The sequence below is a fragment of the Barbatula barbatula genome (assembly GCF_947034865.1).
Source record: "Barbatula barbatula genome assembly, chromosome: 13".
NCBI classification, from domain to species: domain Eukaryota; kingdom Metazoa; phylum Chordata; class Actinopteri; order Cypriniformes; family Nemacheilidae; genus Barbatula; species Barbatula barbatula.
In genome coordinates this window covers 7,575,626-7,589,564 of record NC_136776.1, presented here as the reverse complement: position 1 = coordinate 7,589,564, position 13,939 = coordinate 7,575,626, and the positions used below count along the sequence as shown (strand labels likewise).

General features: G+C 37.9%; 1 protein-coding gene across 2 annotated transcripts in view; it reads right to left on the bottom strand.

The window, feature by feature from the left end:
* Window positions 1–4,402: 4,402 nt before the first annotated feature.
* The window catches only part of LOC306902383 (polyunsaturated fatty acid 5-lipoxygenase-like), a 28,720-nt gene continuing 19,183 nt past the window's right edge, over window positions 4,403–13,939 (bottom strand). The window contains exons 10-15 of one of the 2 annotated variants that reach the window (XM_079470902.1): window positions 12,190–12,276; window positions 8,763–8,932; window positions 8,510–8,631; window positions 8,260–8,360; window positions 7,163–7,333; window positions 4,403–5,324 (exon numbers count right to left, since the gene is read on the bottom strand). In XM_079470902.1, the coding sequence (XP_079327028.1) occupies window positions 5,145–5,324; window positions 7,163–7,333; window positions 8,260–8,360; window positions 8,510–8,631; window positions 8,763–8,932; window positions 12,190–12,276 (831 nt within the window). In that variant the 3' untranslated portion in view covers window positions 4,403–5,144. The remainder of the gene's footprint in view (window positions 5,325–7,162; window positions 7,334–8,259; window positions 8,361–8,509; window positions 8,632–8,762; window positions 8,933–12,189; window positions 12,277–13,939) is intronic. The other variant, XM_079470901.1, reaches the window with a different exon arrangement.

The following is a 13,939-nucleotide window of genomic DNA, read 5'->3' as shown; positions in this document are numbered from 1 at the left end:
TTCAAGAAGGTGGAGGACCTGTTTCTTGTACCAGTTAACTTACTCTAGCTTCGTTTATGCCTCTAAAATAAGTTTGAATTTTATGTTGAAAAAAACCCCACAACAACCACATTTGGACTATATCTAGACCATATATAGAGGTCCTGTGTACGTCAATACTGGACGTTCAGTAGACGTTGAAAAAAAGACGTCATCTGGCGTCACAGTCTGCACCTACAGGTAACCCAAATTGGACGTGCAAAAATGACGTACAAAAGACGTCGTTTAGACGTGTCTTTACGCAGTGGGTAATGTCATAAGCTAATCAGTCTGCATGCAATGCGCAGCCTCAGAATAAGTCAAACACATCTAATAACAAATAGGTCTGACTCAGTTAAACTTCCAATTCAGATTGTAGGCGGGTTACCTCCAATTTGACCCTGATCCAGAGGCACTATGAACATCCAATTAGATTGCTATTATCCCTGTGGTGCTTTTGAAAGACACTGGAAGACAGAAAAAGCAAGAAGAGCGAGAAAGAGTCAAAGGACGAAGAGAGCCAGGGAAGTATCCTAATGATGACACACGGGTTCAGTTTTCCCTTACACAGAGATGTTAGTATATGAAAAGTACATAATATTCTTTATTGAACAATGATAAAATGCTAGTATGCAACTGTGCATTCAGACCCAAAACCAAAAAGGGCAACTAGCCCTCCTGCTCCAGACTCAGTGCCTGAAGCAAGAACTAATTTACAAGATACAAAACAAACAAAATAACAAAAGAATAGAAAACAATCCACTCAAACCTACACCCATCGGGTTCAGTAATTGGGCATAGACACAAGCACCAACCTGTCCCAGCTTCACAGGCAACCCCTCTTTTCTTTAACAGGCCAAGTAACCCTCCCAATAACAATTAATAAAGAGAAAATATTCACAAAGAAATACAAGGTCAACACCCAAAAAGTAACAATCACACTGAAGGACTTTTATTGTGATTTTTATTCTGGTTTAAACGTGCTTTTACATTTAAAATGCTTTATGATTTCATTATTGATCATTATCTGTGCATAATATGTTAAAAATATAACAAGTGTGTGAGTTAACCAAAGGACTTATTTGGAGTGAACTTTCTGTACCAAAATAATATGTGTGTGTGTGTGAAGATCAGATTACGCAGAGCTCATCGAAATTTGGTGAGGTATGGGGTCTCCACAAATAGTCAGGACAAGCAGCGTGAACTGAGGAACAAAGGAGAGGCAGCGGATTGGACGTGTTCCCAAGGATTTCACATCCGCAAAAGGACATTAGCTTCTCGAGCTAAAAAGGGACACCAAAAAGGATTATAAATGATAAGCAATAAGATCCGACATTCTTCCAAATATCTTCCTGTGTTTTCACAAGAACATTACTAAAATTGAATATTCGACCAATCGGATCCAATCCAATGCAGATAACATCTGTGGAGTGTAAATGTAAATTATTATAGAAAAAAAGTAGAAATTTCCTTTCACGATCGCTTAGGGGCGTAAACATTTTAAACAGGCGGAGCCTATTACATTAAAATGCCCATAAGTCGAGCACTATTAGAGATATCATCATGGGACTTGGAACATATGTGTAGACCATCACTCCGAGATGACTTAAAAAATACTGCGACGTTTGGACACTAGGTGGCGCTATAACAGTAAAAAATGGCAAAATTGACACATCTTTTGTTGCCTTAACAATTGTGTATCACGTGACATTTGACATTTACACAAACTATCAATATCATATGAAAGCTCTCATAATTCCAAACAAATTTGGCTCTTGAACCATTGATGTCGATCAAACAGTTTGTGAGTTATCTGTGATGATGTTAAGAACCTACTTTTGCGAACTTGTCCTAGGTTTTTAAAGCGATTTCAACATTTCCACCACCGTACAATTCTCTGGACTCTCTAGATCAATAACTTTCAAAAACATGTTCAACTTTTTCATTTGCGTGACCATTAAAGGGTCCTTTATTATATTCAAGTGAACGGTGTACCTGAAAGCTCGCTACTCCTTAACAAATAATCCAATTGACTTGCCATTAAGTACAATCATACATCTTATTACACTAAACAAGCATGTTAAATATGATGGTGATCAGACAAGGGATACGTTTCCTGTCTCACAGGAACAAGGTGTTAGACATATAATGCATTGAAGATTAAACGTTGCTTCATATTTACACATCTATAAATATAGAACATGTCTGGCTGGTTGTAAGATGCTGTTTTGCTAAACATAACACGCACCTTTATTATGTACACAAGTTTAATTGCATATAAACCAAAATAGCTACTCAGCAGTCACATGGCAGCAACTCAATGCATTTAGACGGGATAATTTCTTAAATGGATGTGACCAAATGAACCTGAAAAAATGATTCCCCTCAAGTGTACTATATGTGCATATGTGTGTAATCATGTGTAGTGTCTATGAACCGTTGCTGACCGTATCTATAATTTTTCAGGCGTTGGGAGTATCGTCCACTTGGGTGTTTTAGGATGAGAGTCCTCGGCCTACTTGATGAAGGCAAAGCTGCTTTAGATGCCTTAAAAGTGCTCGAACCCGTTAAATGCTGCTTGCAGCTTTAATATTATATTTGAAATCGTATATGCCTATCACTCCTATTTTAATTTTGTCACCGACAGTGCCTATTGCTAACTTTTATCTAACAATGTAGCACCATGCGCACATTTCGTTTGGTGCAACAAGGTTATATTATGCCCATCTCAAATACCATGACATCGCTACAGTGCGATTTAATATTACCAAACACAACAACTTTATGGCATGAGCTGAATGCTTTTAAAAAGCAAACATCTAATATGTCTAATTCTAGATTGAGTGCAAAACTTACCAATGGAAATCGAAAAACCTAATGGTGCTTGAGATCGTCGCATGCAATGATGTATCACTGCTCAAGTAGTTGATTGGCCAACGTGAAGTAGGGTACAGATGCAATTACAATTATTATTATTATTATTATTAATATTATATTAACAGATTGGTCCGGTCGAACTATTTATCAATTTCTGATTGGACGTTTGGATCTATTTTGTGGGGCGGACACTGAACGAACAGAAATGAAAACTAAACGATAGAAAACACAATTCACGTCTTAAAACTTTGTTAGTTGGTAATGGTACTGTTGTATAAAAGCAATATAATAAATATACCGTGCGAAACGCTTTTTTATAAAGAGCGCAAATCGATTTTGACCCCTGCATGCGTCAAAATCCGACGTTGAGGGTCTGACCCATTTAAAAACGTCTATCAACAGTAGCCTAAAACCTATTGTATTTTTATCGCAAGATAATGCCTACATCTAGAACACTTATTTTGCAAACTTTCCAGCACACGCGAGAGATTCGTTAGTTGACCCCCGCGTCAGAATCCTAAGATGAGGGATTTACATTGAAGTGTATCGGACGGCCATCTGCGTTGAAAAGCGACGCAAAGGGGGTACCTTCTGCATCAGATATCGACGCCAGGGGGCAATGACCAAACGTCGATACTTGACGATGAGGGGTGAGACCGTGTTGGACAATGACGTTATGCTGCTCACAATGTAATAACACCTAGATGCTGATCTTTATATATCTGTATGTCATATACAAGCACTCTGAATCCACGTTTATGCCTATATCCTTGTTTCTGTCTATTAGTAATATGAATGCACACGATAAATCATCAATGGCCAACAGTTCATACAGCAAATGGTCAGCATATGTTGTTGTATCTATGTTTTTGTCTTTTTCTTTTAATTCATATTTATAAACAACAACAAAGTTACACGATTAAATGAAACAAATATATTTTACATAATCTTATATATGTGATGTGTTAAAAATATACGATGCTAAAATATTGTATTGTGGTCAACAGTAGTCCTACTTGCATAGACTTATATTTTCAAACCTTCCCGATTCTATAACTTCATATTCAAACTGAAGTGAAGACTTATGCATAAACATTGAACTGAAATAATTGTCAAAGGTTACTAGAAAATCAAACAGGTTGGGTTTATGGTTGTATAGTATAGTACACCACGTTTTTTGTTATGACTACACCACTGATTTAAATGATACCAAATATGCAGATGAAGATTCTCTGTTCTTATGAACTGGGTATGATAAATACCATATTCTTATGAGTGAGCTTTGAAGTGCTTTGAGTGCAGTTGTAGAGAAAGTGGAGAGTGGGAGAAGAGAACAGATGTGAAGGTGTGAGATTGCAATCATCGTTCATTGTTGTATGCTGTCTGAGATGGAGATGCAAACTCTTTGGGAAGTTCATTGTATTGGGTGAAGCTCTGTTTCTCAGGATGTACTCCCCTTTTGGTGTGGACACCTTGGCACCGGCCTTACACAACAACAAAAAATATTGTAATCTCTTTGTTTATTACATTTTTTATTATGAGAGCTCCCAGGGGATAAAACAACCATTTGAAGGGCAGTCAGAAATGTTTAAAACACGATATAAAAACAATTCTTTTGCACCATTCATGAACAAATATTACACACCCATAATAGCAAATCTTCATAAGCTAACCTTGAAGGTAACAATACTGAATATACTGTAAGATAAAACTATAATTCCCTCCACAATTTATTGAACGTCACACAACCACTGAAAACGTGTGTACCTAAGAAAATCTAAAAATCAATACAGATATAAGATGTCAATATAACTAAGGTGAAATTTTCTATAAAAGTAAATGATTATGTAAAACAATCAAACCATATACCATGAGTAATGAAGACTAAATGAATCCAAACGTGTTGATTATTACCTTAGTATTGATATCTGACCATGCAAGTTTATATGAATGAATAAAAATAATAAAAGACAATTAATGGATTATAACATAAGTTTGTTTGATCTTTAATAGCGATGCCAAATAAACAGTTCTGATTTTTTGGCATGAGCTTGACAACAGTCACCCCTGAGATAGATAACTAACTTTACACTTTCAATAAGCATGAATCAAACATAATAAAAACAACTGCTAAAAATGGCACAATACCCTGTGGTTTGCCAAACCATTAAATATTGTAAGTAGAGCTGTTCTTCTCTATCTCAAGCATTCAGGCCTTAAGGGCTACTGTTAAGTCTGAAAACATTTTCTTAAATCGCAACACTGTTGGGGATTTTGTTTGGGGACAAATAACAGTAAGCCATTGTTAATCCATTGTTACGGCGCTTGATGCTGTCGGTCAGCTCATCTAGTTTGTTTTGAAATGTCTTGATGGCTTCCTTCACTGGTTGCTCTGTGAAGTAGTTATCTGGATACATGCCTAAAAACCGCTGGGGGAAAAATGAAAAGATCAATCAAAATTTGTCCTTTTTACACCGTAAACTGTGTTGGAGCTCTGGAAAGTACTTTTGCAATTGATGGATTAATATTATTTTGTCTTGAGAAAGCCAACATACTGTTGTTTCACTTTAACTTTTGTTATTATTATTAGGTGCCAAGCTCCAAACGGGCAGAGACCTGTATTGTATTGTCATGCCGAGTCGAACGGTATCGGTCTCGGCCATGTCATGATTCTGCCTGCTCTTGTCTTGATTTTCTGGTCTAGGGGCAGAATCATGACAGACCCACGTGTTTTATGTGGAGAGGATCATATTATGGTCAATCAGGACATAGTATGCGTTCTCTCCTGTCTCGTCATTTGGCCCTGCCCCTCTCGTTTCTAGTATTGCTCTCCTCCTGTGTCGCATTACCCACACCTGCCCATCGTTATCCCCTTTGTTAGTCTCCCTATATAATACCCTCTTGTCTATTGTCTGGTGCTCGTTGGTTGTACAATATCCCTTGCTTGTACTCCTTACTGTGTCCTTGAAACCTTGTCAAGTAACGTATAGTCTAGTCTTAGTGTTTAATATTGAGTTCTTGTTGAGTGTTTAGTAATCCGTTTATCATATTTGTTATTGTGTACTGTTTTGTTACTCCCTCGTGGGTTTTTGTTTTGTTCCTGTTTTATTATTTATTAAAGTCTTGTTAACCCCTTCATCTCCTGTTGCCTGCGCTTGGGTTCGTTCTCTGTGATTCCTTACAGGCCATTTTAAATAATGTAGCAAAATGCTGTATTTTACGAACTCAATAGTGTGTTGTTACAAAACTCTCCATGGTCCATTAGCACCATGCCCTGAGAGAGCCCGTAAAGTTTCAGACCAGTGGCCTTCTGTTTAATATAAGAAAGTGTGATACTGTTTTGTTATTTTACTGAGAGTAACAATGAACCCACATTCAAGCGATTGCTGCCCTGAAATGCAGCCAATTCAAAAGTGAAATAAAATAGCAAAATCCATTAGAAAATTAAGGAAAGATAATGTTCTATAAAGTTCATTTGTAACTTTCCCACCGCAAATATATGTCACTGCTGCCAGCTCTTATGGAATATCTCTAGTTTAGTGTCCATGTAAAGATTTTGGGTTAAATCAACTCCACTATGTCATTACAGCGGTAAGCCAATAGAGACATTCATTTATTTCCCTTCATTAGTATATAAGTTGTCCAAGTCCTTGACAACACATAAAGGGGATTTTCTCAATATTTCAATGTTTTTTGCATCCTCAGATTCCAGATTTTCGAATAGTTATATCTAAGCCAAATGTTGTCCTTACCTTGCAGAATTTTCAGGTGGAGTGTCTCTTTAATAATATTATGGTTCTTGATACTGGGTTGCATGTGTAAATTAAGGTGAAATGTGTTATTGATTTATTACCCCTCAAGTTGTTATAAACCTGCATAAATTAAAGATATTCTGAGGAAGGTTAACATCTGACTGTTCTGGGGCAACATTGACTACAATAGTAGTCAAACTTGCCTCAGAACTGCTTCCTCACTGAATAATTTTTTGTTCTTTTGAATACAAAATAATTTAGGTATTTTGTTTTCTACTTTAAATGTAAACACTTCATTAGTAACCACTGCCACAACTGTTTGAAGAGTGTAGCAAGCAAACAATCTACAGCAAGAAGTCAAATTTGAATGTATTTGAGCCAACATGCATTTCAAAACAATCTTTGGCCTTTTAGCTCGTACCTTGATGCAGGTTCATTCGTTTTCACATGATTTAGAAAAGGCTACTGCCATGTCCAATACAATTTCAAATGGATAAACAAATAGGATGTCAAACCTCATTGTCCTGTAACTGTGTGAGGTCCCAAACTGTCCCTAGAACATCTCTGGAACAACCACGGTCAGGCAAAGTATCCATGATACGTTCCAGATTCACTGTGCCCTTCGTTTGGGGAGGCGGTGTGCGCATGGTGGAAGAACTGTTGGGAATCCAGCCATACCACTCATACTAGAACACATAAGATTCTCTTTTAGACATCATGCAGAAGCACTTTCTAATGCTTAGATATCATGCAGAATACTGCCCAGCACTTTCTAATGCTTAGACATCATGCCGAGTACTGCCCAGCACTTTCTAATGCTTAGACATCATGCAGAGTACTGCCCAGCACTTTCTAATGCTTAGACATCATGCAGAGTACTGCCCAGCACTTTCTAATGCTTAGACATCATGCAGAATACTGCCCAGCACTTTCTAATGCTTAGATATCATGCAGAATACTGCCCAGCACTTTCTAATGCTTAGACATCATGCCGAGTACTGCCCAGCACTTTCTAATGCTTAGACATCATGCAGAGTACTGCCCAGCACTTTCTAATGCTTAGACATCATGCAGAGTACTGCCCAGCACTTTCTAATGCTTAGACATCATGCAGAATACTGCCCAGCACTTTCTAATGCTTAGACATCATGCAGAGTACTGCCCAGCACTTTCTAATGCTTAGACATCATGCAGAGTACTGCCCAGCACTTTCTAATGCTTAGATATCATGCAGAATACTGCCCAGCACTTTCTAATGCTTAGACATCATGCAGAATACTGCCCAGCACTTTCTAATGCTTAGACATCATGCAGAGTACTGCCCAGCACTTTCTAATGCTTAGACATCATGCAGAATACTGCCCAGCACTTTCTAATGCTTAGATATCATGCAGAGTACTGCCCAGCACTTTCTAATGCTTAGACATCATGCAGAATACTGCCCAGCACTTTCTAATGCTTAGACATTATGCAGAGTACTGCCCAGCACTTTCTAATGCTTAGATATCATGCAGAATACTGCCCAGCACTTTCAAATGCTTAGATATCATGCAGAATACTGCCCAGCACTTTCTAATGCTCTTTCAAATGATCTTAAAGTATGTTATCTCACCTGTCCAAAGTTGACTGCGGCATGCTGTGCTGAAGCTGTGAATATTACCACAGTGAGGTACTCGATTAGCTCCTCACGAGTTTCCAGAGACTGTGGAAACTCTGTAAACAGTGACAATTTGCTTTTATCTGGTGTACAAATTAAGTTGATTTGATGCACACAAATACATGCATATATAATATACAAGAATAGGCATGCTAGCACAGACGAACATACACTGATATTCTGCTAAAGCTGAACCTGTACTCACTTTTACCCTTGGAGTCCTTCATGCCAAATTTGGAAACTTCCTTAACAAATTCTTGAATCTCCCCATCTCTTTGAACCGTCTCATTGCTGTCATAGTAGATCTTGATCACTTCGTCAACAAAACTACAGGAAGATCAATAACATGACGCATCAAGAAAGAAAAAAACACTCTAGATGCCCATATGTTCATTGGGCACATTTTTACTTTCTCACTAGTAGTACAGAATCTGAACTGTTGTTACCCTTCCACATACCAGTTTATGGCCTTCCAGATCTTCATGCCATCATCCCTGTAGTAGTACTTGGGAGTGTTTTCCATTCCTCGAGCTTTTATGTCCTCAGGGAAACACATGGACTTGTAGGTAAAAGTCTCCATGGTCCTTTTCATCAATTCATCAATCCCATCAGCACTTATGCTACTAATCTGGATACAGAAAATTTTGTAAATATTTTGTTTAAATATTTTGTTTAAATTTTTTTTGTTTAAATATTTTGTTTAAATATTTACAGAAATCTTGGAGATTAAGGGGCAAAGTTGTATTCAGGCTGTTATTGTGTTTGCAGATACATACAGCGCAGACTTTGGGAACTTGTCATATTCCCGTTTGTAAAAAATAATTTATTATCGAGTAGTTTTGAGGCGAGATCTGGTATTTTATGAAACAGCATGGAATGCGTTTCAAGCATTGAATTGTTTTGAATCCCCGCAACACATTTAATTTTCACTTTGTGACTTGAATCTGGGTTATTTATTTTTTATTTTTACATAATACAAAAGGTAAATTCTGAGCAATTCTTAGCAAATATAGCACAATGTTTGGTTTTTTGGTGCATCAATGTTGCACCCTTGTTAACCACCTGGTGTTGTACCCACATGCACGCACACATGCGCTTCAACTATCAGTCGACTAAAGTCAAGACATGACAATTCTGATTCGACTGTGTAAATCCTTAGTCAAGAGCAGCGCTAATGTTCATTTGTGTCTTTCATAATGTGCAATGGTGGCAAATTAATTTTCCCTAACTGGTATCAGGAAAATTGTCCAAGTCTGGACTGGAATCCAGACCTCTTATTCGTTTCATCTAAATGAAAACATTCAAATAATTCCACAGTTTAAAATGAGCAGTGCGTAAGCATTTAACATTTACATATCATCTCATATTTATCTGTAGCGAAAACCTCTCCCTCATGTTCTCTTCCGCTAAAGATGCATTAAACATCAAATGCAGCGACGTATTATGTACTCTACAAATAAAATTAAGTGATTTAGCAGACGCTTTTATGCAAATCGACTTAATAAACGAGGAACAAGGCAATCACCACAGCAAAAAAGAAAAATGGATAAATACTATAAAGTACTATAAAGCCCCCTAATGTTCCCCTACATCAGGTTGGTGATGGGTTATGGTTCTTCATTTTGGATTTATCATTATTAATCAGAATGTGAAGAACTTTTTATCGTAACAATCATCTCTTTGGGAAAATTATTTAGACCTATAATCATTTTTTAATTACTTTACTGGAATATGCATGTTAGATACACATGCAAACAACAATTGTTGGAATAAATGTCGATTACATATGCATGTAAACACACGTGCTCGCACATAGAAAAAAGAAGCACTGGATAAGCATTTGACATTCCATGGCTATAACAGTGGTGTAGTCTTTTTTTTAAGTACGCATACTGGGCCTCATTTATCAATCTAACGTAGAACGAGCGCGGATCTGTGCGCAGAAATTATCTTACGTCAAGGTCCATGTGTGATTCATCAAACATTAGCATGCTGCTAATCTCATTGTACGAATGATTTTACCTTGAAAATGTGGCAACTGATATCGGTCATAATTTACATATCACACCCCTATAAATTCAGGGTGTAGATGCAATCATGAGGCCTAGATTTGGCGACATGGAGAAACGTAATCCAGCCAAAACGAGGATCTTTACCGGTTAAGAAGTTAAAGTTTAACCTTAAAAAGCAGAATCAAAGGAAGATCGATTGGAAAGCGATCACTGCTGCGGTAAATGGTGTAGGTTTTTATAGTTTCTTATTATTTCGGTGAAGAGAAGAGGGTCGGTGGCGGAGAAGACGGATGATTTTTCTAAGCAAGATAAAGGTTTCAAATCGAATGCTGCTAATCTTGCATTTCTGGCTGCTTAAATCAAGCACACACAGTTTTGTGTTTGCTTTTGTTGGGAATTAAGATCAATCGATATAGAAATGGATGAGTAATTTTGTTTGAATCAAATGTATTTCCCACGTGACATGATTAAAGTTTAATAGATATGTTTTAATCATATAACCTTTGTTTTAACCATATTGTGTGCTATATAACCATTAAAATTTTTTGTCTAATTACATGGACACAGAAGGCAATTCAACTTGCAAGCAAAGGCTGATTTCAGAAGATTTCCGGCCAGATGCTCTTGCAGAGAACGGAACGTGGTTAGCAAGAGTCCAACAGGACCTGATTGGTTGCTCAGGGAATTACGACCCGGAGGCGGAGGGGGAGCAGAAGACATTAACATATTCTGTTTTCTGTATATAATGTATGTGTGAAACTTTCTTTGGTGTTGTTGACTGGACTCGTATGGAGACGGCAACAAACCATCGATGTGAAGACCTTTTAAATCTGATGAATAAACTCTTTTACTTTTAAAACAGTTTGTTCCCCTCATCCTTCCAAATTTTGAACACGCAGGACTAGCAAAGATCTTTGAGGCCTACACTTTATTTATTTTTTCTCTTTCAGATCTGTCGGAGGCAAGAACCAACACAAAGCCAGGCAAACTCGAGCTGTGACCCAGTGTTTTTTTACATCAAAGCACCCGCTAACCTTGTAATGTCAAACAATGAAATGATCATAGAATAAGGCTAGGAAAGATCTATGCATATTTTGCGTCTCTCTCTTGTTTAACTCTCTTGTCGTCTTCACATACAGACAAAACTTACAATGTATTGTGCACTTTAATGCCCTTCGAATGGAACATACACTGTATACTCTGCTTATGAACTGGAATCGTAGCAGAATATCCAGTGATGTTCACAACGGTTGTATTGAACAAACCTCTGCATATTTTCTATGTTTCTCTGCGCCTTCGGAGAACGGGGGTTGCGAGGATTGAGAGCCGATGGGCTGAGGTATACTTTCTAATGTGCCATGTTAATACATGGTGTCCATGGCAGTGGTGCTGATGAATTTAGTTATTCTACTCTCTCCAGTGTACAAATTATATAAAAATTTCAATGTTCATTGTTGTGCATTTGCTTGCAAGCACTGATTATTTATTGATAAAATGCATTTTATCAATAAATAAACGCTTTTTTGAGGACAGTGTTTGGCGTCTATTATTCACAGACTCTCTGGATACATAAAGATAACTCGCAAACTCATGTTCTGAATGAAGTGATCACTCTGCACTCCGTCACAAATTAAAATAAATCAAATTTATGTTTGATCCCAGCAAGGTAAAAAATATGGAAATCCATATTCATATGGAAAAATCACATCCGTGGTTAACACAGTGCACCCTTAAATGTACAGTATATCAAGGACACAAATTATGGCTTGCCAGACAAACACATTGTAGATATAATCACATATTTACAGAATTGCTTTGGATCCTAACAAGATGCTGTTTATATGTGAGTCTATCAAATTAGAGGCAAACCTACCCTGCTAAAGACCCCTTTATCACTGATGAGTTTTTCACGGGCCACTGCATTGATTGCAATTGTGAAACGGACATGAGGTAACAGTAACTGTAAGAAGCAAAACATCTATTTAGCTGTGTGCATTAAATCATAAAGCATAACCTCAAACAAAAAAAAGTGGTCCCCTTTTGAAAGGAAACTTTTGCTGCGTGTCCTTGAGAAAACATTGGGTAATGCGTCTGATGTGGCCCGTATGAGTCTAATCACGAACTTAATCAACTTGACCTTGACCGGTGACAACGAGTGATGTCACTACTTGTGCAACTACAAATAAGGGCAGTACCTCTTCCACTTGATCAATGTTATTACATTCAAAAGAAGCAACTACTGCCAGCCGATAAGCCACTCATCCCTTCAACATGATGGAGTGGGTATTCGTTCCCCAATGCGTGCACAAGGGCAGGGTTTCTCAGTTTTCAAAGCTGTTCTGAAATGACCCCCAGCCCTACACATTAGATGTGGCGGTATCCTTCAAAAGGCTGAATTTCAAGCCTGATTGCGTCTCAGGGGCACGATGGAAGACTGGTAAGGCTGTCCCAATTCAAAGGCTGGTTCAAACGCAGCCTCAAAATCCGACCTCTTTTCCCAGGATGAGAAGCAGGGCCGTGCACAGACATTTTTAGGGGCAGTGGCCGAAACAAACTAAAAAGGGAAGTAAGGTTTGGGGCAAGAGAAGCTCTTCTCTTGGCACAACACGCTCTTAGAAATGCCTTTCTTCTTATCACACTGTGGCACTCAGTAATTGTGTTCATCTATATTTTTGTTGTACTATGCTAGGTACAACTATTTGAAAAAATGTATAGATGCCAGAGCCATTATTGCATTTTCATAATAATGGTGATTTGTTGAAATTACTCTTTTTTTCAACATTATTTGCTGGCCAAAAGTGATATTGATGCATTAACATTGACAAGTCAACAGTTTTAACATTTTTTACATTCCACCTTGCATTCTGGGCTACTTTTAATATGGTCTTAATATTATTTTATATTATGTTACAGATTACTGGTTTTAAATAAGAAAATAGATTATAGTGGGAAATGTACTGCTCTTGGGAAAAATGGATGCTTCCCCTCTGTGCACAGCCCTGCTGAGAAGGATAGTACGGGTGGATCCCTCACAGATGCTGCTATCTCGAGATTAATTAGGCGCCTGTAACGGCTGAAGATCTTTAAAAGAATATACGTTTAAATTGTTTGTAAAATTAAAGTATGTAATCTGCAGAAAACCGTCCCTGTCGATGCTTTAATGTGTCATATTCTCTCAAATCATTGAACATTTTCTCTGTGTTCCGCTGCTGTCACCAGGCAACAAGTGCAGTAGGTGAAGTAACTTGGATATTCTCGTTAGGGCTAAACTGTCTTTAAGTCCGCGAGGCTAACTGAAATAAGACTGAGACCTTGTTTTAAGGCGCAGCCTTCGAATTGGGACACAGCTATTCTGTATGTCTCCCTCATCTAACACACCTGATTGAATTCATCAGCAGAGACTGGAAGATTTGAATGGGGTGCGTAGAATTAGGAATCATCATACAAAATGTGGATGGCTGAGGGTCCTCCAGGACCAGTTCTAAAACCCTGCAGCACAAGTTCCCTTTCGTAAGATAACATCTCAGGTTATGCAGTTAAAACATGGTTCCCTGAGGACCTGACGCTGCATCTCTTCGCAATGGTTCATGCATTCCTGTCCACGTCACCATCGTATTAGTGAC